At 39.4% G+C, this 25,595-nt stretch overlaps 1 protein-coding gene across 1 annotated transcript in view; it reads left to right on the top strand.

Moving 5' to 3' along the window:
- Positions 1-1,763: 1,763 nt before the first annotated feature.
- Positions 1,764-25,595, top strand: part of SAMSN1 (SAM domain, SH3 domain and nuclear localization signals 1) — a 130,656-nt gene continuing 106,824 nt past the window's right edge. The window contains exons 1-3 of the mRNA XM_063443079.1: positions 1,764-1,986; positions 5,448-5,579; positions 13,811-13,861. Of these exons, the coding sequence (XP_063299149.1) occupies positions 1,963-1,986; positions 5,448-5,579; positions 13,811-13,861 (207 nt within the window). The 5' untranslated portion in view covers positions 1,764-1,962. The remainder of the gene's footprint in view (positions 1,987-5,447; positions 5,580-13,810; positions 13,862-25,595) is intronic.

Genomic DNA, 25,595 nt, shown 5'->3' on the forward strand with positions numbered 1-25,595 from the left:
TATTCTCTGGCAATCTGTTTCTATCATAGATTTGTGCGCAGATTATGTTAGAAAAATGCTAAAAGGTGTTACTTTACTTTAAGGAGACCTGACCGTCTTGTTTCTTTTGTGGTATACAATAACATGGTATTAATCAGAAATCTATAGAAAACACAGTAGGTAGATCAGTTAAAGAGCTGCTAATAGTAAAGGGAAACTGTTTAAATATGTGAAGTTCTCACCATGGAAAGCAATAATAACCAGCAGAAACATTCCATTGGTTTCCAAGGTGATTGATAGCTTCATGTTTATAACTTCCCCTACTAATACCCACTGTACACTTTTTAGCTTCCCTTACTGCCGGGTGTGCTTCATTTAATTTTTTTTGTCCTGCTCTGTTAATAGCCTGCTAGAGCCTACAGCACCCTCCTGTGTTCGAATATAGTTCAATTAATAACAGGAGATAACATCTAAAGTAAAAACACGGTGCTGTAAAAAAGTTACCTTTTTTCATGTTGGCTGTGTGAGCCACATCCAGGGGAGGTATGACTAGGACTGCATAAACAAAGCAATTTAAAGGACCACTATAGGCACCCAGACCACTTCAGCTCAATGAAGTGGTCTGGGTGCCAGGTCCATCTAGGATTAACCCTTTCTGCTGTAAACACAGCAGTTTCAGAGAAACTGCTATGTTTACTTTAGGGTTAATCCAGCCTCTAGTGGCTGTCTCATTGACAGCCGCTAGAGGCGCTTCCGCGCTTCTCACTATGATTTTCACAGTGAGAAGACGCCAGCGTCCATAGGAAAGCATTGAGAATGCTTTCCTATGGACTGGCTGAATGCGTGCGCGGCTCTTGCCGCGCATGCGCATTCAGCCGATGACGGGGAAAGGACGAGGAGAGTCCTCAGCGCCGAGGTAGCCCGGCGCTGGAGAAAGGTAAGTGGTTAACCCCTTCCTCTCCATCCAGGAGTATGTTTTCCTGGCACTATAGTGGTCTTTTTACTCCTAAATGGAAGAAAATTGAGCAGTGAGACTGCAAGGGCATGATCTATGAACCAAAATGAGTGCGTTAAGCCAAAGTTGTTTTGGTGCTTAAAGTATCCCTTTCAAGAAATATTCCAAGCACCATAACCTCTATAGCTTGTTAGCTCTGGTATTGTCATACCGATTTAGTACAGTTTGAAAACTTACCTGGGTCCCGCAGGTCAAATCTGGTCTCCTGCAGGAGAAGCTGGATGTCACTGCAGAAAACAATGCAAGACAATATGATCTTTGGTGGAGAGCACTCTGTTGACTCTCTCAGCCAATGAGCGTGGTCCTGGTTAGCTCTGTGGTGTGGCCCGGTGAACACCAGTTAAGTTCTGAATTGAAAACAGTTTGCCTATTCACCATGGGATAGAGCCGGCACCATAACCAACACAGCACACTGCAGTGGTTATGGTGTTTGGAGTGTACTTTTGATCACACAGTTCTCATTTTAAAAGGCAGAAAGAAAACTTACGTATCACAGAGTGTCCAGGTGACCCCATTTTGTTTTCCCCTGGCTCACCAACCCCTGTGTATGGTGCTGATGGTGGGAAGGCAGATAACATTTATACATTTGAATATGTTAGTATTATTATCAGTTGTTTAATCACTGCTTCACTGGTCTCTTTCATATAAAATATTTTGTTATATGAAAACGACTAGAATGTTAAAATACATAAAAAACATATTAAGATTGCTTTCGTCTGCATACCGGTGATAGAGTTTTATTATTGAGTGCACTGTCCCTTTATTGCAGGAAATGGTTTGCACATGGCTTGCCTACCTCATTTAATAATGGATTGTGAGTCCCATGGATTACTGTAGGGATTTTATCTTGCTGTAATCTCTGGAAAGAAATATACAAACAGCTGCGAGCACCCAGCAGAGCTCCACTCTATTGTCCACCAACATCGGAATACAACTTTTCTAGACGGACGTTGATGCCTTGACTCAAAATGAATCTTTTCTGTTTTTCATTGGTAAGTTCCTTATTTTGTATAATTTAGTTCACATTTTGTATAATTTAGTTAAATGAAAAAATATTTTGAAATGCAAACATTACAGCATACATGCAAACAATCCTGGTGAATGTATTCATTAAATCAGATATTGTGGAGGAATGACGAATTCCGGGACAAACTCCTTAAGCACACATGATGTTAATATTCCGTCATGCTGGCCTTTGCTTCAGTAGCTGTGTTCTTAAGGGCTTAAATATTAATTTCGAGTTGAAAAATGTTCCCAGTGACGGAATTCCACTTTCAATAAAAAAAAAAAAGAAAGAAAAGAAAGTATGGTTTAGTGCATAACCATACACATTTAGAAAAAGAAACATTGTGCCGAAAGATGGTATGATAACAAAGAAAGGGAAGATTTATCAATATCTGATCAGTTGTACTTTTGTATAAATTTAATATAAAGGAAAATAATTTGATTTGACTTTCTTTCTTCAGGTAATAGATAACATGTATGACAAAGACACAAATGTGAAAATAAAGATTTATCACTAATACAAACTACTTTGTTAGAAAACAACAACTCTGCAATGTCTCATTCTGTAGAATGAATGTGTGTGATTATTGTGAGAATTTGGCTGATTAACGATTTGGGGAGGGATAGAGTCAAACTGGAGAAGGGGAAGAGTTAACCAGAGTTAAAAGAGTTAAAATTGGCGGCTACGATAGGAGTTGTATTCCAGATACAGACCATAAAGGGCTAGCACCATAATATATTATTATGTTTTGTATACATTTTTGAATGTCAGCAATGCTTTGCTTTACACATAAAGTACATATGACCGTATATATTTATTTTTATAAATATCATATCCCAAATATTAGAGTAATTTCTTTTTTTGTTTCTCTGACTATCTGCCTTATAGGACTACTGCTATGTTTATTTTATCATTCAATTTAAACTTGTCATGTCATTTTTAGAAATAGTATCTACTAAAGCAGTAAATATATCATTTATCATAGAAATAAACGATATATTTAATTGGTTTAGCTGCTGTTATAGTCTTACTTAGCGTCTACCCCTCACTCCAGCGCCGATGTTCTTGGAGGCCGTGGGTGTTACATTATTGTAATACTCACCCTTTGTTCCCACCTAGCTCCCCCACTCTGTAAAATGATTGGTGGAACCTCAGCATGAGAGTAAACATCCTCCATGAGGTTACCATTAATTACTCCAATCCTGTATACTCCTAGAAAACACTTGCTGAGTATATTCCTGAAATGAAGAAAAGGAGAACTGCCTGGAGAAAAGCAGGAGAACTCCTAGTGTTCACTGTCACTCAATCCTCACAACAGACCTATATTGGGGAGAAAAAACCTGGGGCTTGAGCCAAAGACAAACAAGTATCCTCAAATCTCCACAAAAGTCCCTTACAAATTCCACCTGTGTACACCTGCAGCATATGTGTCTTTACATTCTTTTTACATAAATACATATACTTACAGTTAGATACTAACAGAGATACACAGATACACATATTAAAATAAACACATTTACATAAACCTATAAACACACGCATACATAGACATTCAAATCATACATAAACACACACACAAACACAGACATATACAGACAGACACATACAGGGTCACACAGTAGGGCTCACACACACACACACACAGGCACACAGAGACTGGCTACACAGAAACACACAGACAGGCTACACTGACAAAGGCACACACAGACACACACAGGATACACTGGCAAAGACACAGGCACAGGAATACACAAACAGACATACATAGAAAGGCATACACACTACACAGACATAGAAAAAACACACACTATAAATATATTTTCCCACCATCTCTACCTGTGCTCTGTGCATGGGTTTGGTGAGCTGCATTTAGTAAACTTTGCAGGGCTGGTGGCTTCAAGCCTCTCTATAGCACGTACAAAGTGAGGGAGAGGAATCACAAAGTCGATGGCTCTGCACTCATGGCCCTTGAATCTCTCAACTGTTTCTCCCATGCTGCTCTTCCTAGTTGAGCCCTTACCGGAAGCAGAATCAGTACAGTGATAGAGATGTGAAAACATGGCCAAATGTTATATTGCCTCTCGCATCTCTATCTTAACTGTTCTACTACCACTAACAGCAAGTGCTCAACAAGGAGAGCGAGAGGGAGAGCAACATGGTAGAAACAGACCTATATGTCCCTACCAATGAGATCTATGCTGAGAACTGAATGACAGATGGGGACGGACATATTGTGAATAAAGCGTATGCCGTAAAAATATTTTTGTAAGTTTTCTTTTGTTTTTCCAAAAGTGTGCTATAAACCCAAAAGTGCCCTTTAGTGGCTGTCTAGTAGACAGCCACTAGAAGAGGAGTTAACCCTGCAAGGTAAATATTGCAGTTTATGAAAACTGCAATATTTACAGTTGCAGGGTTAAGGGTAGTGGGAGTTGGCACCCAGACCACTCCAATGGGCAGATGTGGTCTGGGTTCCTGGAGTGTCCCTTTAACAGTGCTTCTCATCCCCAATACTCCTCTTTGAGGAGCATTTTATCGGAACAAGAAGACAAAGAAGGATGTCTAACAGATAACGTCACATGAGGTGGAGCATGGTGGAGCAAGAATGAGTCTTGGCACTTAAAAAAAGTAAATTTAAAACTCTTTTTAAAATTGAATTTAAGGGCATTAATGGAACCTCCTCTAAAGTTGTGTGTATTTTACGCGGTAAACTTCTAAGTACGCATGTTACCTCTACTCATCATATAGGAATATAATACATACTTTTAATATATAATCGTTGCTCAGTAGTACTAGTATCTGCCTATTCTATATAATTAAAATATAGCAAAGTAACCTGTACAATGCAAGGCAGTGTAACTTCTAGTGATTCATACGAATACACTTTTTGAGGCCATAATGAGTCCACTACTTTATATAAATCCTTGTAACTTTTTTTGTTGTTCTTGAAAACAGAATGAGTGTAGGAATAAAAAAAAAAAAAAACAGTGTAGGAATATTTTTTGTCTCTGCCCATAACCTAAAACTGCTCTTTCTTGGCTTTCTCCATAAAACATCTTTATTATTTTTACAGTATCTATACCTGGGGACACTTACTTCGGATGTCATATTTTCTGACTTTAGCATATGTACATTCATCAATGAGGCCCATCCATATCTAACTAGGTCTCTGTTTTTGGTTTTAGTAGAAAGTCTCCAAATATCAGCAAGTATTATTATTATTTTTTTGCTTTCTTTTGCCACATCAAGTATAAATTTACATAGTAATTGATATTATTTCTATAACAAATTTATTTCAACTTTGAATTGTTTTGTCCTTCCATATACTTTTTTGTTTTGCTTAATGACTCCAGTGTAAGAGACACTAGCCAGACAGTCATTTTGTGCCTTGCATAAAACCGTAACCTTTGTCATTTAAGATAAATGAAGATATTCCTTAAATTATTTCAGGAGGGGTCTATGGACAGTTTGTATGAACCAGTGCAGAATGCGCAAGATTCCAAGGAAAACACTTTAACCCGAGCTTGCAATCCACTAAATTCCTATTCTAAAATGGTGCCTCATGAAAGATCTCTGTCTCTGGTAAGTCAATACAAGTCACTTGTAAATGTTTATTATTTGCCTATCTGCTGTTTGATTGGGACAAGGGATATTCATCGTTCTATATACCCTCCAATGAGCCAATGCTAAGCACCAGCACGTTATGCTCATATTTAACCCCTTAAGGACTGAGCAAAAAGTGCACGTTGTGATCAAAACAAAACGTTAACAAAAACTTGAATTTGCGCTGTATGTCTGTTCAGGCGTAATTCGCCTCTTTCATATTATGGGCACCCACACTTATTATATATAATTTTATTCAGGGGAAATAGGGCTTTCATTTAACATCAAATATTTAGGTATAAAACATAATTTAATATGAATAAAATATAAACAAAATGGGAAAATATAAGAATTTTAAAAAAATGTTTAGCTCTACGTGACATTCTAACTATGAATGTCATAATACTGTTTGATTTTACTGCAATAAAATACACATATTTGTATTCAACGATGTCTCACGTGTAAAACAGTACCCCCTATGTTTAGATTTGATGGTGTTTTGGGAAGTTACAGGGTCAAATATAGCATGCTACATTTTTCAGTTTTTACTTGGTCACAAACACTGGCCAAAGTTAGTGTTAATATTTGAAAATGCAAAAAACTAATTTAAACGTCAATTTTGGCCAGTGTTTGTGACTAAGTGGCTACTTAAAAAGACTGGACATACTCCATTTGCAATACCTTGGGTTGTCTACTTTGCAAATGGTATACCCTTATGGGGGTAATTCTCATTCCTGGGCTACTGTACGGTCTCAAAGGCAACGTAACCAATCTGGCAAATTTCAATTTGAAAAAACTGAAACGCAAGCCTTATATTTGACTCTCTACCTTTGGAAAACACCATAAAACCTGTACATGAGGGGTACTGTTATCTTCAGGAGACTTTGCTGAACACAAATATTAGTGTTTCAAAACCGTAAAACATATCACAACAATTATATTGTCCGTGTAAGTGCCAATACAAAATATAAAACAAGAAAAGAATGTAGCGCTTTGATAAAAAATGAATTAATCACCTTTTAAGTTTGTTCGGAGGAAGATTTCTCCTTGTATGTCAAACATGTACAGATATCTATAAAAAAAATATTAAACATAGTATAGATCATACAGAACAGGGTAATATGTTTTAATCCTAATGTATATACACTCACAAATGGAGAGCTGTGGACCCAGCTCTGGTTTGAATCGTTTCTGGGTCCGTATAGGCGACCCACCCCTATTACCGGTATGAATCTTGTTCTGTAGAAAAGATAGAGGCACAAACGATTGCGCAACATTGTTGATAATAATTCTAATGTAAAGTAAAGGATCCCAAGTGGGTACTTACAAGTATGGAGTCATATAATAATGACTCAATTCTAAAGCGTTGTGCAGATTTAGGACTGCACTCCCTGCTGTATTAGATGAAGTGCTGGGAACCAGGATCGGTGAAAAAAAGTAAAAAATTTATTACCCAATTTAAGATACCCGTTGGCCTTAACTTGTCCGAAGCCTACTGCTATTGATATTAGAAGTAATTTAAATATACTATATACTGTATGATCACTTTACTACTTTAACCTATATATGTATATTTGTTTAGCCTCTGTGGCTTAAGCGCATGTGATTCCCTGTTTACCCACATTTTCTAAATGCTATAACACCTGTCTCTACAGATTTTTTTTCATTCTTTTGATTTCCACAGAGCTTCTGTATTTCTTTCCATTCCCGTAGATCTTCCTAACACACGGATGTTATGCATAATTGACAAACACAGATAAACTAAAAATGCTGCACAACCATTCAGTTTAAAACCATAAGCACAGTGTAATTCTTGCTCCGTTTATAATGCGAATGTCCTTTTCTTCTGGGTTCAGTGCTATACCTTGAATACCGTGAAATCCAACAACCGTAGAGGGTAGATAATAAATATATTATTATATTATCCAGCCCTACACAGACACTTGATATGATAGAAATTGTAGCCCCCACCAATCTCAGTCGGGTTTTTCCCCGAAAGAGACCAGGCTGAAGGGCAAGATACTTAGTTTCTGCACGTTCTCCATGTGCTTATATTCTGTTTGCTATTAGCCCAAAAGTATCTTGTATTGTGATAAGCCCCCACCAAAGACCCCCTATGGTGGGAAACCAGGAAAAGGTGAGATTTACTTACCTGAACATGTCCCTCGTGGGCACCACCATTTTCTTCTGGTCAGTCCTGAACTGCTCCTGGCACATCAGCTACAGACGCCGATGTCACTGCTGTACTCTCATGCATGTGCGAGAGTACAGCACTGAGGTCTATGGAGGATCCTTCGAGACAGTAGGATCCTTCATAGATGCAGCCAATATCTCTGCATCCAGGAAAATTGACACTTCCAAACGGTGTTAGCTCCACCCAGTGTCTAGAAGTGTTGGAAGCGGTGGAAAATATACTTTGTCTCAGTATATCTCTTGACTGCCAGGGGAGGGGGGGGAAGCTGTGAGGGTGCTTCTCTAAAGTGACATTTTGATGCCTATGTTTTAATGCACACCCCCTCGAAACAATATGTTTTTAATCACAAGTCTTAATGTTGCAAATTTGTTTTAATGGGCAAAGTATGTGTGAATTAGTATAATAACATTTAAAGGCCTGTAATCCCATGGTTGGTTACTGCAACGGACGTCTTCCGTTGACGGATGCTCCTAGCGCTTCCTGAGGACTCCAAGCCCTGCAGATGACACCACAACCACCGCAGACTCCACAACCGCCGTAGCTTGACTGGAGCCTCGCCATCTTCCTTCCACCCTGTATGAACCTCCAGCATCCAGGACCGTGTGGGAAAGACCTCTCCTCCAAGGAGAGCGTATCACGATCAAGCTCTCAAAAGAGCTAAGTGATTAAAGCTCAAGGGAGTATGCAGAGCATAGCAATCCCCAGTGTGAATATAGCTGTACCCTCCAAGCACAAGACAAGACTACGTGTTGAGGGTCAAGAAGAACTCTGGTTTAATGGCACACACTCAGCTTTTATGCAATTCTCCCCTGCAAGGGAGACACCCACATACAATTATACATTACCCAATCACACAATGGTTACATCCCACAGATTCCCTCCCCTTAGCCTGAGAGGTAACCCAATTATACATACAGTTTAAACACACTTTTTACCCAACTTTCATAACTCTAAAACCATACATCCAATATAACAGTTATATATTATTAATCAGCACATTCCAAATACAAACATACCCAAAAATCATTTGAATCCATTCAGCCGTTCGGGAGATAGGTATAAGTCCTTTATGACCGACCGCAAGCACATTTTCATGCCCAAAACAGTTCCATGGATTTGGGCTGTGCGGTCGGTCTATTTTGCACCGAGAAAATGACTAAGTCCCAATCGAACGAGTGTTCGAATCTTCGAACGGGACTTAGTCTCCAGCCGCGGTGTCAAAGAAGGTACGGGTCAGCGGTGTTCGTGCAATTGGGTAGCCGCAAACAGTTCCATAGATTTGGCTGCACACACCACTGACCGCATAATCGAATAAGTTAAAATGGCCGCTGCCACGTGTTCGTTTGTCGAATGGTGGCCACTTTGACGACTTCGGCACTTCGGCTGCATTCGAAGTGCCAGTTTAAAAGTTGTAACCCTGCTCCAAAGCATTTAAAGGGCCAGGAACAGCATTAAAAAATCCATTATGCCCAAATGTAATTCTTAAAGGGCAATACATCCCAGGGCCATAGTTGCAGGGCAGGAGGCTAGCGATCAGTCCTCTCCAAAGCCCAGTGGCAAATGGCAGTTTGTCACAGTTACATAGTTACGTAGGCTGAAAGAGACTTGCGTCCATCAAGTTCAGCCTTCCTCACATTTGTTTTTTGCTTTTGATCCAAAAGAAGGCAAAAAAAAACCCAGTTTGAAGCACTTCCAATTTTGCAACAAGCTAGGAAAAAAGTCCTTCTTGACCCCAGAATGGCAGTCAGATTTATCCTTGGATCAAGAGGTTATTACCCTACATTGAAAAATTATAACCTTCAATATTTTGTTTTTGCAAGTGTGCATCTAGTTGCTGTTTTTCATACAAAAACAGGGTATGGAGAGACTAAATATTAACAGAGACAATATCCACCTGGGTGCTATTCCTCACTGGTACTCCTTCTAGTACCAACATAAACATCAATATTATATGAAAGAGGATGCACACCAGAACCAAAAAGAAATATATACAATTATTTAATGAACCAACAATTGGTTAAACATGTATATTACAAGAAAACACAAAAATGACAATAAACAGGCAAACAAATAATCAACAGTAATAATTTACCAGAGTTCACACAAGCCTTATAGGGCAGAAACACGAAAAAATAACCCACCAACATTTCGGCACCAACTGGCTGCCTTTATCAAGGGCGTTGATAAAGGCAGCCAGTTGGTGCCGAAACATTGGGGGGTTATTTTTTCGTGCTTCTGCCCTATTAGGCTTGTGAGAACTCTGGTGAATTATTACTGTTGATTATTTGTTTGCCTGTTTATTGTCATTTTTGTGTTTTCTAGTTGCTGTTTGAACATCTGTATGGACTCTGATAAAACCATTTCTTCAGGCAGAGAATTCCACATCCTTATTCTTCTTATTAACAACCTATAGCTAATTTATCAAATTGTTCTGCTTGCAAATCTGGAATCTATTAGTAGAAATCTGTTGGGGGCGGGGCCTGACCACCATTCTGAGCGGTCGCACATGGAGTGAGCTCCCGGCTATACTATAGGAGAAAGCTGTTTTTTCTGACTCAATACCCGAGCAAACCTGACAAATCTTGCTGAGAACACCCTGCGACACAATCTACGACATATCACCGATTGAATGGTGGTTTTACCCCGACACATCTCAGAGAAATATCGGTGGGGGCAGCTGGGGAGAAACGGCCGATCTCCCTGCTGACACCCTGCCTGGACGAGGAGAGGTGGTCAGGCTTCCCGTCCCCCCCCCCCCCCGGCCGGTAAGGGACATCCCGGTATATAATCGACTGTTCATCGAAAAGAGGCCCCTGCAATCTGAGGCCGTCCACCCAGCCGTCCCAAAATGGCGGACGCGCCATGTGAAGACAGCCTAGCAAATTCCATGAGGCACCTGGACGAAATCTTTGCCAACTTCTGGCGCAAACTCGCTGGCAGGCAAGAGCAACGAGAGGAGACGGAACGGGGCGACAGCACACTGCAAGGTTTACCTCCCGACACCCTCCGACCTGCTAACCCCACGCCATGCATTCTACACTGGCGGAGGCAACGCAATCGACCCCCAGGCACTTACAAGAGCCCAAAAGCGACCAAAAATCAGCACCGCAACCCCGGGCTGAAAACAGCAGGGGGATGCCTCCCAGCGCACACCTCGAACCTCCAGAAGAGGGGGCTTCAAGAGCACGCTGGCACTGGTGGTTAAGGGATGTAAACCAAGGTGAAGGCAGTTGGAGAAGCTGCATGCATGCGGACCGGCAGGAACCGAATATCTCACATATAATATATTTTCTTAATAAATGTAAAAAAAAACTAGCCTGATGAGTAGCTTTAGCTATAGCTGCTATTGCTACAGCCTCTCCATCCTGACGTACCATAATCAACTCATTATAGTAGTTATGGTGTTTTACACCTATGGTTATCATGCCATTTTTTGTGTTTAATCATTTTGGATTATTAAAGATTATTTAAAAAATGGATCTCCATGGCACTTCTTGACCACCTCTTCTTTAGCCATACTGATAAAACTGCATTATCATTGGTAGTCCAGCCAACCTGGAAATTAAGTTTTGCAATTAAGCTTGGCTGAAGAACCTTCTTTTTTTCAAACATCTACAAAACAGTTTGACAAAATAGAAGGGCTACACCAGAGACTTATAGCAGACTGGTCCTTAAAAGGAACAATCAAAACACCGTAACCACTACGGTGTATTGAAAATCAATCCAGAAGTGCCCTAACACCCCCAATGTAAGTAGTCAAACCATTTTATAATAGGACATAGGACATCAGGTAGTTCCTTTTAAGGAAGCGCCTGCTTCCATTGGCTCTCCTGAGCAAGTCCTGCACTGAGGTGCTTAACTCCTGGAAGAAAGCCACCAACTAGGTTAGAGGCAGTGGGCGGCACTCGACAGACCCCAACAACAAGTGAATGTTCAAATGGTTTGGCTACTTATAATAGAGGAGGTGCCATGGCACTTGCTGTAGCAGTTATGGTGCTTGGCATATTCATTTAAAGTTGCAAACAGTGGATAACTACACCTACAGATAGGCAACAAACATCTCTACTCTAAAATAATAAACAAGATATAAACTCATTTAGTGTAAATATTTGATGAGGGTATTTTTTCGTACTCCATTACCTTTCCTTTAATGCAGTTTTATTTAATGTACTGCCATAAAAATGAAAGTGCGAACCAGAAACAAGAAAAGTAAAGTGTCATTTTTATGTACAAAACTGGGACTAATCAAATGCATAATAAAGTAATCTACAGGGTATGTTCTTACCTACAATTCATTGTAATTACATGTTAAATGTATCCATTTCTACTTGGTTGTAAAACCTTGAAAAACCATTAAAGAGTCAAATTTGAACGCAATCCATACAATCTTTTTAAAGCATACGTTGCTACTTGCCAAATAGTTGTGTAATATTTTCTGCTATTGTCCCACTATTTTCTTAACTCCTTCCCCACTCTAAACACAAAAAGTCCAGAATGCAAAGCTATCACATTAAATAAAAAACTAAACATCAGCGTGATGCATAGATAGCTGTTGAGTAATATCACATTGTTAAAATGTTCTTACAGCAGCAAGCAGGTACTTGTTTTTATTTTATTGAGCTCCATTTTTTTCAAATTTACTTTAAAAAAATATTAACAAATATGGTTTATAATTTGCCTTCAAAATGTAATATGATAGTATATTAGAATGTTTAAAAAAAAAAAAAAAGAAAAAAAAAATCGCATTCCATTCTGTTAACAAAATAAAATAAATCTGTGTTATTGTAGTCCATGACAAGTTTCGGGCATTGGGGAAGCAGAACACACAGCCTGACACACCAGCCCATTCCCCTTTCTTCTTTTTGCCGTATTCAATGCTGTTCTTCCCTGTTTTTTTTTTTACTCTTATGCTCTCGGACCTCCTAGTTTCCGTATGCTCTTCTGTATGCATACACATTTTACTCTCCTGTTGCCCTAATGTTCGGGCGGTTGAATCAATATACAGTAAGGTCAAAATAGTTTGAGGAGGTAAAGATCCACTCTTCTGTAATTTACATTATAAAAAGAAAGTTATTGGATATAATACGTATGAATACAGGAAAATACTTATTATGCTTGAGGTTGTTTCTCCTTTGCTGACGATAAATAAAGAATTAATATAATATTAATAATTCTTAGATAATTGTGAAAATCAAGCATATAGTTATATAGTTTTGCATTGCGAACATATTAGAATACACCCGACTTCTACAAAATCACTACCGCACTGGCCCTCATCTAGCTGAAAGAAATGTCTCAGTTTGAGTCAATCTCTTTGCCACGTGTAGAAGAACTTTAAATAATACACCGCCTCCCACTATCTACAAAAGCCTTTTGGATCAAGGTGTACAGGATTCCTGAATAGTAAGGGTATTTTACGCACTTCAGGGGTACTGTAACTTTGCACTTCAAAATGCAGATGCCTGATTTGCAAACTGTCATGATGTTGGCTGCCTGGAGGGTTTTGGGAAATCTTAACTACCAGAAATGTGTGCACATCCTTTACAAGTACCAAAACCAAATCAGTACTTGTTATTCAACACCTACTGTACTTTTTATAAACAGTTTTTGCGCTCCTCTGCAAAGTATTGGACCGATAATATCGTATAATCCCCAGCACAATTTATCACCTTCCCAATATTTCTGCAAAGTATGAACAAATAATTGAGGGATCCCTGGAAATGTAAATAATTGAAAATAATCACTAGGAACTAGATACACATGTGCTGGCTAACACATGTTTAAAATAAAGTTAATTTTAAATAACTTTTTTTTCTTAAATAAACTGGGCAATAAAGCAGTATATGAAGCAAGAAATATATTCACGCAGTGAAAATCAATTGCTTTTCTTACACAGTGTGTACAATACATTAATAAATGACATCTGTTTCAAATGAACAGTTTGAATGCTTTAAAAATATCTCATATGCATGAAAAACATTTACAAGCAACCTTTATCTTTTTATCTGTTCACCAGGAGAAGACGGTACAAGCAAGTCCTATTTTCAACCTTAATGAAGAGGATGTGGTATGTAAGATTTCTTAAAATAAATTGCAAACAGGCTGGACTGAAATTATTGCTAAATGTTCAGTCTGAACCACGATGACGATTATTATTACTATTGTTATCTATAGTGTCTTGTAATTTACATGGAAAAAAAGCAAAAACGTGCAGTCTATCTTGCAAATGTCCTATACAAAATATGTCTAAGTACCTTGATTATCTTTCTGATATTACGCAAATGTTCTTCATGTACCTTATGCACATCAAAAATAAAGAATAAAAAAAAAAGACAAACTACTGTGTACAGAAACAAGAAAAATGGCAAAAATGTTCTGACATATAATGATCTGTTTATATATGTCCCATATATAACACTGTGGAACATGGTGGCACTTTATAAAGTATAATAATAATAATAAGCCAGAGTTGGGATGCTATTTGCGGTAGAATAAGAGAATTTCGAGATGCCGACACACCTTTGTCTAGGGCAAGGGCAGGCAACCTTTTAGCAGCACTGTGCCAAAATAATAGAATTGTGATGTCCCGTAGTGTGCCGGTCCTATTTTTTTTAAATTGAGGTGTGTATGTTGCCGTATTCTGCTTGTGTTATTTATACTGCAGTTGCTTTGTATAGTTGTAGTTGTGCATATGTGAGCTATTATATTGTATATGTTCATGAGTAGTTTGTGGTATCGTGTATGATACCTATTAATGGGGTCTGCTTGTGGAATTGTGTGGGTGGGGATATGTTACATTGTGTGTTCAGTCTGTGTGTGTATGTGTGGGGCTGTTTGGGGTATTGCATGTGAGAGGCTACGTGTGGGGTTGTGTGCATTTATGCGGATTTTGTGTATGTGTGTGTACGGGTTGTTCATATTATTTGTATGAGGGGAGAGTTATTCTGCAGCTCTGTGTATATTTAGCAGTGTAGGTGGCTTCCCTGGGGACCAGGGTGGCCAGGTGCAGGTCAAGGATAGGAGCTGCACCAGCAGCTGCGGGCTGCTCTACTACAGTGTGGATTCCCATTCACAAGTGCTGTAATGAAGTGATCTGACATCACTTCCACTATGTGCTGCAATGCATAATTTGAGGATTGTCCTTCACCACCTTTTCATATTAGCAAATATCTGAAGTTTCACTGGGACTCCTGATAGGCCAGAGCCTGTTTGGCTCTAGTAGCCTTGAGTGCCATGCAAAGACACCTCGAGTGCCGTACATGACACACGTGCCATAGGTTGCCTACCTTTGGTCTAGGGCTTAAATCTTTGTATTCTTTCTTTGATATAAATGAAGTGTGTGACAGAAAGTCAAAAACACAGGGTTATATCAGGAACTCATAGTGAGAGTTGTACAACCTTCAGATGGAATAATTGCACAAACAGAATGCAACTAGGATTGAAGGGATTCAACATACGACTGTCATAATGAGGTCCTGTGGAGGCAACAATGATGTTACAAGGTTTTGTGGAAAAATGGTACTAACAGTGAGGATTAGAAAATATTAGACATATACAATTAGTTTTGCTCCGAATGTACATTTGGACGAATTTCGTGCAATTCGGACATTCAGATGCTTACGAATGTCCGAAGTTCGAATTTACGAAGTGCCTAACCGAACCGAATTGCCGAAGTTCTGAATTGCCGAAGCGAACTGAATGCCATTGGTCCGAATTGCCGAAGCAGACACATTTTTTTACTTACCCGAATTTCCAAACCAAATTTTTTGCCCATGCACATCCCTAGGAAATATAAAAATACTACTACATTTTACTACAGATAAAAAAAGAAAGACACTTTGCAGACATTTAATAGGGTTGTGAGTTTCCAGAGCCCGCACCCCTTTGGGTTATGATAATTATTACTGGAAATTATCAGAGATTATTAAGACAAATTGTGTAGTAAATGGGATCAGGGTTCTCCTTAAACAATATAAGCTTTCTTGACCTGGATAGTTAGCTTTACTATAATTTCTTATGTTACTGCATTAACATAAATATTATTATTAGTAGTAGTATTGCCATTTATATTGCGCCAACAAATTCCATAACACTTTACAATATTATAAGAGAGGAGATTATACTATAAATAGGACAATTATAAGAAAACTTCCAGGAACTATAGGTTGAAGAGGACTCTGCTCAAATGAGCTTACAGTCTATAAGAGGTGGGGTATAAAACACAATAGGACATTAGGATATATGATCACATATCCTGAGATAATAAGGGGTATTACTTAATGATAGACCCTGATATGTCTGACATTATCTATTGTGTCATATACACTATATATTTACAGAGTAAGATAATAATAAAAACACGAGGGAACATATTGATTTATTAAGGTAACTAAAGAGCAACTACGTTTTTGCTTTGTACACTAAGGTGGCCAATGGACATAAAGTCCAGAGGACACAGTAAAGTCCCTAGGATTTGCAAGAAATATATTTAAATTTAAAACCATAATTTATTAAAGAACATAAGTATCATATAAAAAAATTGCACAATATATAATCCCCTAAGGGGAGCTAATAAGCTCAGCAAACCTAATGGGTTGGAGGGGTAGCAGAATGAAGGAGGCTGTTGGACTATAGTTGGACGGTAGCTATAATATGAAAGCCTATGTGGCATAAGCCTTGCCAACCAACAGGAGATCTATGTCTCAAAAAATGGAGCTAGCCTACAGAGCAGAACACAGATAAACTAGTAGGATTATGTTTCAAGAAGAACTTGAACAAGATCACGCTGTGATCTGTATGTTCTAATCTGAAACAATCTGATGAGGGTTGGTGACATTGCTAATTCAAGATTTGGACATAAAATCAACTCGGGCACATTTTTGCACAGACTAAACTATCCCAGCATGGCCAAGCCGCCCTAGACCCACAGGTAGGTCTACCTTTGCTCTCCGTAGTTTTCTCCTTTTCTCTTGCTGTCACTTGTTGGCTACATTGCGTGGGAGCTATTGTGAGCTAGCTGATAATTCTGTTCCAGTCCAAAGTGAATTAAAAGGGCCCCATTCAGAAGGCAGCATGGCCAATAACTCCCTCACATCACATCACATCATACCTAAGAAGTGGCAGCAGGGAATAGAGAAGAAAAAGTCGGGCAGCCAGTATATAACCCAGCAGCTGGCACATTATGTACATCTCTCACAGTACTGGTTGGCATCTCCAGGTACTGTTGATTTAATTGGGCAGACTAGATGGTCCGAATGGTTCCTATCTGCCATCACATTCCATGATTGGAGCTCATAACCATTGTGGTCTACCTAGATTTCCTCTGATTTGCCCTAAACAAGTCCGGGCCCGTGGGAGAGCCTCTAATTTTTATACGTACTTGAAGGATGGATTCATGTAGGTCCTCTCCAATGTGTATATCTAAAAAAACAAGACTCACTGATTAAGCAGTGAGAGAAAGTTGTCTCCTGTAAGCTGGAGATGAGCTAATGTTCTCTTTGTAAAACTGAAAACAAATAACATTTTATTTTCACAGTTTAGTGTCACTTTACATTTTGGAGATATTTCCAGCTATTCAATATGCTCAATGTGTCAACCAAAAAAAAAAAGTTATATTGGAAGAAAATAGAAAGAGAGAAATATTTTATAAGTACAGTAAAAAAGCCTTCCAGTGTCTCAAATGAATTTCATGTATTAATATTGATTTAAAAAAAAAAATGTGTTTCATAGCAAAACATTGCTAATAGTTTTGCTATTAAATATAAAAACATAAAAAACTACCATATAAGATAAGTGATAAATTAACAATAATACAACATAAAAAACCCTATTTTGGGCTATTTCACACATAACACATGAACCAAATGTAAACAAATGAGAAACCAAAGAGGGATATACATGGTGTATAATGCCAGCACCAATATCAAAATAAATAATTGCAACTTTGGTGTTAATAGCACCAAAACTTGCTAAAGGATAGGAGCCTTCTTATCTATTATCACAGGATAAGAATCTATATCTATATCCCTCTTTGGGCTCATTTGTTCATTTTTTACTTTTAAATATAGTTTGCTCTAAAGTCATTTAAAATATAACAAACTTATCAAATGACTTGAACTTCCTCCATTTCTCGATTTTTATTCAACTAAATATAGCATGGTGCAGCAAGCATGTAGTCTGTTAAGATTCAAAATTTGTGCGCAATATATGGAGGAATAGTTGGTGTCTAATGCTGACAATATTAAGTTATTCACTAAAGCGAGAATTCCATGTGAATTTCAAATTTCAGTTCAGAATAGTTTTTAAAATGCATGTGTTTTCAGTGTGGCTACTCTGGCTTTATTTATTTTTTTAGAAAATAATTATTTTTTTTCTTTATTTTTATTTTTAATTTCTATATATGCAAAACTAGTGTGAGTACGCCAATTAAACGTTCAGCCACGCGCAGGTGGATTATGCCGTTACCAACAGTAATGTATTAGAACAATAATAGTGGGCATACAATCACCGTCTTTTCATGTACCTTCTCTTAAGGTGTAGCGAATGTGACATGGGTCATTGGGTTCGGAATTGCCATGGTGTTGCCATGGTGTTGTAGCCCAGGGCCTCAGGAGAAGGGTGAATAATGGCAATCAGAGTACAGAAATATGAAGGTAAACTATTCAGTAAGAACGGTAGGCTTCTCTGGCTTTAAAGTCAACATTATCTTTGATATCACTTTGAATCATCACATTAGTAAATAACCTTGTATATCTTGAAATCTCACTATCACAAAAAAACAGGAGGCAACGTCCGTAAAAAGGAGAACTTTCAAAACATAATGATAAGACAAAGTTTTCTAGTGTAGACAAGATAAAGCTCCAATAGAGCATGACAAACAGAATTTTCATATTTTTGTGTCATGTATACTGGACACGTTAACACAAACTATTTATTTTAGCGCTGAACTAAATATTCTTAATCATGCCAAAAAAGTGTAAAATCAGAATAATTATGAAGAATCACAAAAAAAATCTAAGTCTTGTTAACATTTGTATTATCATGATATTAGCTTGACAAAAAAAGGCATTTTTGATGTTTATATAACATTCAGTATTTATTGCCCAAAATAGATAAGTTAAAGCCTTATATGAAGTGTTATATTAAAGGGGCACTATAGTCACCTGAACAACGTTAGCTTAATGAAGCAGTTTTGTTGTATAGAACATGCCCCTGCAGTCTCATTGCTCAATCCTCTGCCATTTAGGAGTTAAATCCCTTTGTTTATGAACCCTAGTCACACCTCCCTGCATGTGACTTGCACAGCCTTCCATAAACACTTCCTGTAAAGAGAGCCCTATTTAGGCTTTCTTTATCGCAAGTTCTGTTTAATTAAGATTTTCTTATCCCCTCCTATGTTAATAGCTTGCTAGACCCTGCAAGAGCCACCTGTCCGTCATTAAAGTTCAATTTAGAGATTGAGATACAATTATTTAAGGTAAATTACATCTGTTTGAAAGTGAAACCAGTTTTTTTTTCATGCAGGCTCTGTCAATCATAGCCAGGGGAGGTGTGGCTAGGGCTGCATAAACAGAAACAAAGTGATTTAACTCCTAAATGACAGTGAATTGAACAGTGAAATTGCAGGGGAATGATCTATACACTAAAACTGCTTTATTTAGCTAAAGTAATTTAGGTGACTATAGTGTTCCTTTAAAGGATACGGTAGTAGCTCACATAGGAAGACTTCCCATTGATACGAGCAATGATCTCCTACTGACAGCAGCAAAGTAAACAACAGATACCCCAGCAAGCAAAGTGCAAACTGCCACAGATTATATGGAGAGAATTGAGGCTCATGCAGCCTAATGCAATTCATGCATGCAAACACTTCCTAAAAGGAATATCAATGTATTTATTATTTTTGTAGAGGAAGTGTGAATGCCACGTCAAGTTCTATTTTCGAACTGGCCACGTTAGTCTTGCAGTTGAACAGTCATTGGTGGAGGAGGGGGTGCTTTGAGTGCCCTGGCATCACTAGATTTTGATATACCTTTAGACGCCCTTTGTGCTCTGTTATTAGAGGTCCATCCTGGCACTCCTAAATTCTGTGTGACAATTAGCAAAAGGTAGTGGGATAAAAGCACAATCTGCTTAGTCAGAAGGCTCTGGGGGTTTTGCCAGTGATAACTTGCATTATGGATAGGCTTGTCCACTGAAGTGGCATGTCAGCCAATATCAAGCAATGCAGAAGAGCACACAGAGAGCACTGCTGAAGCACTCTTTGCATAATCCAAGTGCCCATAGGACGGAACAAGCGTGTCTAATGATGAGCTTGCATTGTGCTGCCTGGGGACAGTTCCTAAGGAAGAAAATTAACATGGTGGGGAAGAACTTTAAAATGTGGACTGTACTGACAAAATGGAAACAGTTTGGAGACCTGCCCCATGGAAGAATAAAATCTCTCTTTTGAAAATGTAGCCAAGAAATCGTTATAGTTGTCACCGTTCTGATACCGGAGAAACTGACGGAAGCAAAGCACAGAGAGATGGACACAGGTTTCTTCAGGAAGGAAGAGATTCTTTATTGGATCACCGATCGGGACTCAGAGGGACTAATGTCACCAAAATACAGCAAGTTCTGAGCCCCGGACAATAGTGCAGGCTCCTTATATAGGCACATAACTCCTCCCATATTAAGCTCCACCCGCACATTCTCTTGACCAATCAATACAAATAAGAATTAACTTCCTGCTTGACCGCATGGCCTGTCCAGCACAATGGAGGAGGGGAATACTATATCCTGTATTCTTGCACATGCTCCGTACACTACTGATCGTATCTTGCCTCGTGCAACCAACTGATCGATACGTCAGCATATGCACGTACACATGCCACGTGGTAATCTCGGCCTACTAAATTTATTTTTACCGAGATTCCACCACATTCCCCCCTTTGATGCCTCTTGATATTTCACAATTACTTGAGGCATCACTTAACCTAAGTTTGCATACACCGCAAGTTACCTTGAACCAGACCAGACTTATCTTATGATGTGAATCTTCAACACTCATCTTCCTGCATTGGTTCTCCTTGATCTAGAGCCTTATATTTATAAATTGCCATTATCTGTGCAGCAGCCTTCCTCTCTGCTATATTTTCTATCAGGCTTTGCACAGACCTAACTACTAAAGGTATAAGACACGGCAGGAGTAGACACAACATTAAAATCAGTAGGACTCCACCTACCACTGCCTTAAGCCCTCCAAACCACTCATACCAGCTACCAAACCAACTGCTTGGATTGTACCCTTTCCATACCTGAGTAGGCACATGCGCTAGTTTAACCATATGGCTAGTAAGCTCAGCTATTGCTTGCCCTTCGTCATCTATTTGAAGACAGCAATTGCTCAGGTTAAACTTCCCACATACACCTCCCTCTACTGCCAAAAGGTAATCCAAGGCTAATCTATTTTGGTAGACTGCTGTCCTCATCCTGGTATTATGCTTCGCTAGAAGATTGAGCGCTTGTGATGTCTCGTTAGTAATGATCTCAACCACCGCCTGTAATCGTATAATACGGTTGAGCATATAAATAGGGGTTCTATAACCAAAGGTACCATCTTCTGCCCACGTGGCTGGCCCATAATAATCTATAATACGCTGGGGAGGCCATTCATTATCTTCCCAGGCGCCTATCTCTATGGGTCCCCTTTTCTTCCTATGATTCACATCATACACTTTAACACCTAAAGTCTCACCTGTTTCAATAGGTAACAAGAAGAAGGATGGTTTGAGCATACCCAACACACATGCCCCTTCCCAGTCCTGTGGCAACTCAGAATAGGCTTTCTTACCACAGATCCAGTACAAATTTGCTGGGGCTCTCCAAGTAGATGTGATGGATAGGTCAAACCACACATCCTTTAAATTGGCGTATCTAGCAAACGGGTTAGATGGTTCTGAGACATTTGAAGCCGACCACCAAGTTGTATTCTTTGTATCATCATCATAAGCTTTTTGCCCTAGACAAGTTAATTCTCCTACAGAAGTATTATACATCATTCCTTTCCTTGCTATGCAAACATAACCTATGATGGAGGTCTTTAATCTCCACTCAGATTTACCTCTAACACTCATATGATAATCGGCTTGTGTAGATATTAATTGGTCAACTGCCTCAGAACCGGACATTACCTCCTTTGCTTCCCAAGGCCATTGGTCTCCCATGTTAGTACCTCCACACACATAGCAGTTGGTAACATTAAGACTACCGGCAATACTTTCGGCTAAATCAATGAACAGGTTTTTAGCATTATGGGGGATCTTATTATCTATGCTCATCTCTTCATAAAAGGAATGGTATACTTGATGAGTTTGGGAGGATACCGTATCAGTCTCTATCCCTATAAACAATACTGTCCCAGGATCTAAACCCGTCCCATATATTTGAAACCCAAATAAATTACCATATGTATCTAAGAACTTGTCGGGGTTATTTATAAGTATATGGACTGGATTGCATTCCATAGACTTACAATATGGGCTGGTAGGCAACTTAGTCACTATCATGTCCTTGTCTACTGTCTGTCCCCAAGTTGCCCACCCCACACAAGACCAATATGGGCAAAAGTTATAATCTCTATTTGGGCATCTAGGACTCACATATTTATTTTTACTACTGGGACAAATATATTTATCGTTAGACCCATACGTCCTCTCCCATCTAAGATCCCCACATACATTCCACGGCTTTCTACCACTTGATATCGCCTTACACGCATCAAATAGCAGAACCCGTCTTATTAATTAGGGTCCCCTGAGGATCTCCATTCCTGAGAGTCAACCAAATTGTACGAGGTTGATACTCTGGACTGAAGCACTTAGGTTCTCCTACTCCTAAATGGCACACACTATATTCTATATTTAGGTATCTACATCTTGATACTAGTGCTTTGCTCTCTCCTCCAGCTCTGCTTCACTCCTACTTGATATTTCCTATCCTAATGTTTCTAATACCCCACCTCCTATAGACTGTAAGCTCATTTGAGCAGGGTCCTCTTCAACCTATTATTCCTGTCAGTTTTCTTGTAATTGTCTTATTTATTGTTACATCCCCCCCCTCTCAAAATATTGTAAAGCGCTACGGAATCTGTTGGCGCTATATAAATGGCAATAATAATAATAATAATAATAATAATCTCCTTTACACTCGTATTGTGAATGCCAAATTAGGGTTTGGGAAATATGGTTACCTGTTCTTGTAGTCTTAATGCATACCTCACAGCTAGGAGTGTCGGTACCTCTACCTTCCTGAATATAAAAATACACATATAAAAACATTATTAAGAACACATCTTTCGTCGTCATCCTCAGTCTTCGTCCGTGCGAAGGCACCTCAGCTTCCAGGATGTAAGGGCTGCAGGGAATGGAGTTCTGCTCGTCTTCACAGGAGTCCCTTCGAGACTTTTCCTGGCTTATATACTATACGTCGGTGAGCGGACAGGCTTTATTATGGCCTTCTCACTCACGTACCAAATCTCTGAAACAATAAAATTTGTAATCCACAAGGTTCCTCGTCACTCCGACTGAGTCGTGCGCTTTAACCGGATCTTGCAGGGATTCTCTGGATCTGCTGTAACTTGCCAAGAATCGACTGCTGCTGGTTTAACCCTGGAGTGATGTATCCACGGAGTCACTTCGGCTACTTTTATCGCTGTAGGGGTAGACAAAAGAACAACATAAGGACCTCTCCACTTGGGCCCTAACGGTACATTATTCCACTCTTTAATCCACACTTGGTCTCCTGGGTGGTAACTATGAACTGGGGGATAAATATTCACAGGTAATCTATCTTGTACCCATTTCTGTACCTCCTCCATAGTCTTACCCAACTCTACAACCTGCTGCCGGGTAATTCCTTCTCCCAACTGACTCAAATCCCCCCTTAAGTTACCAAGTACGGGAGGTGGTCGCCCATACATGATTTCAAAAGGAGAGAGGCCCATCCTTCTGGTAGGGGTACTGCGGATTCGCAATAGAGCTATGGGTAAGAGAACGTTCCACTTAAGTTGGGTTTCTTGACACATTTTAGCCAACTGATTCTTAATAGTTCTATTCATTCTCTCTACCTTACCAGAACTCTGGGGTCTATATGCCGTATGAAGCCTCCACTTTATACCAAGCATATGAGTCAGTTGTTGTAGGCACTGGTGAACAAAAGCTGGACCATTGTCCGATCCTATAGAGCAGGGTAGTCCATATCGGGGTATTATTTCTCGTAGCAGGAATCTCACAACTTCTCCTGCTTTCTCTGTACGAGTAGGACATGCTTCTACCCAGCCTGAATAGGTACACACAATTACCAGCAGGTAACGATGTCCACCCGATTTAGGCATCACTGTATAGTCAATTTGTAAATCGGACATGGGGAGTCCCCCCATAAACTGGACTCCTGGTGGCTTTACTGGTCCTTGCCTTGCATTATTTTTAGCACACGTTACACATCTTCGTACAATGGCCTGAATCAAGTTGGACAATCTTGGTATGTAGAAATGTTTTCTGAGAGATTCTTCTGTGCTGTCTCTCCCAGAATGTGTCCCGTTGTGATAGTTTTGGACAATTTCTACCGCTAGTGATGCTGGAATGACTATTCTTCCATCTTCTAACTGATACCATTTGTTCTCCAAATACTTTCCAGGTTCAGTCTTTAACCACTCCTCTTCTTGAGCTGTATAAACTGGAGTCTATTGAGACAGTGGAGTTGGTATAAGAGCAGCTATATGCCCCACATACTCCTGTCTTCCCGATTCAGCGGCACGCTTAGCTGTACTGTCTGCCATCCGATTTCCTTTAGTTACATCACCATCTCCTCTCAGATGCGCTCGACAATGTATGATACCGACTTCTTTCGGCTCCCACACTGCTTCCAATAGTTGTAGGATTTCAGCTGCATACTTGATTTCTTTGCCTTCTGAATTCAATAGTCCTCTTTCTTTATACAAAGCTCCGTGGGCATGAGTGGTTAAAAACGCATACTTGGAGTCCGTGTAGATGTTCACTCTTAAACCTTCAGCCAATTGTAACGCTCGTGTCAGTGCTATCAATTCTGCCTTTTGTGCTGATGTTCCTTTCGCCATTGGCCGAGCTTCTATCACCTTGTCTATTGTTGTTACTGCATATCCTGCATAGCGGATCCCTTCTTTCACATAACTACTGCCGTCGGTATAATATTGAACATCGGGGTTCTGGATGGGAAAATCACGAAGATCTGGTCTACTTGAAAATACTTCATCCATTACTTCCAAACAATCATGTTGACTTTCAGTAGGTTGTGGCAAAAGGGTAGCTGGATTTAAGGTGTTTACAGTCTCTAAATGCACTCTTGGGTTTTCACACAACATTGCTTGATACTTGGTCATACGGCTATTACTAAACCAATGATTTCCTTTGTAATCCAACAACGTCTGTACTGCATGTGGGACTCGTACATAAAGTTCTTGACCCAGAGTGAGTTTATCGGCTTCAGCTACTAGCAAGGCGGCTGCAGCTACGGCTCTTAGACAAGGTGGAAGTCCGCTGGCCACTGCATCCAGTTGCTTAGACATGTAGGCGACAGGTCTTTGCCATGATCCCAAGTACTGTGTCAATACTCCCACAGCCATTCTTCTTTGCTCATGTACATACAGGTAGAATGGTCGTGTGTGATCAGGTAGACCTAATGCTGGGGCACTCATCAAAGCCTTCTTCACATCTTCAAATGCCGTTTGCTGTTCTTGAGTCCATAAGAAGGGGTTGTGCTCTGTACCTTTGATAGCTGCGTAC

Source organism: Pelobates fuscus, chromosome 1 (assembly GCF_036172605.1).
Source record: "Pelobates fuscus isolate aPelFus1 chromosome 1, aPelFus1.pri, whole genome shotgun sequence".
Classification (NCBI taxonomy): domain Eukaryota; kingdom Metazoa; phylum Chordata; class Amphibia; order Anura; family Pelobatidae; genus Pelobates; species Pelobates fuscus.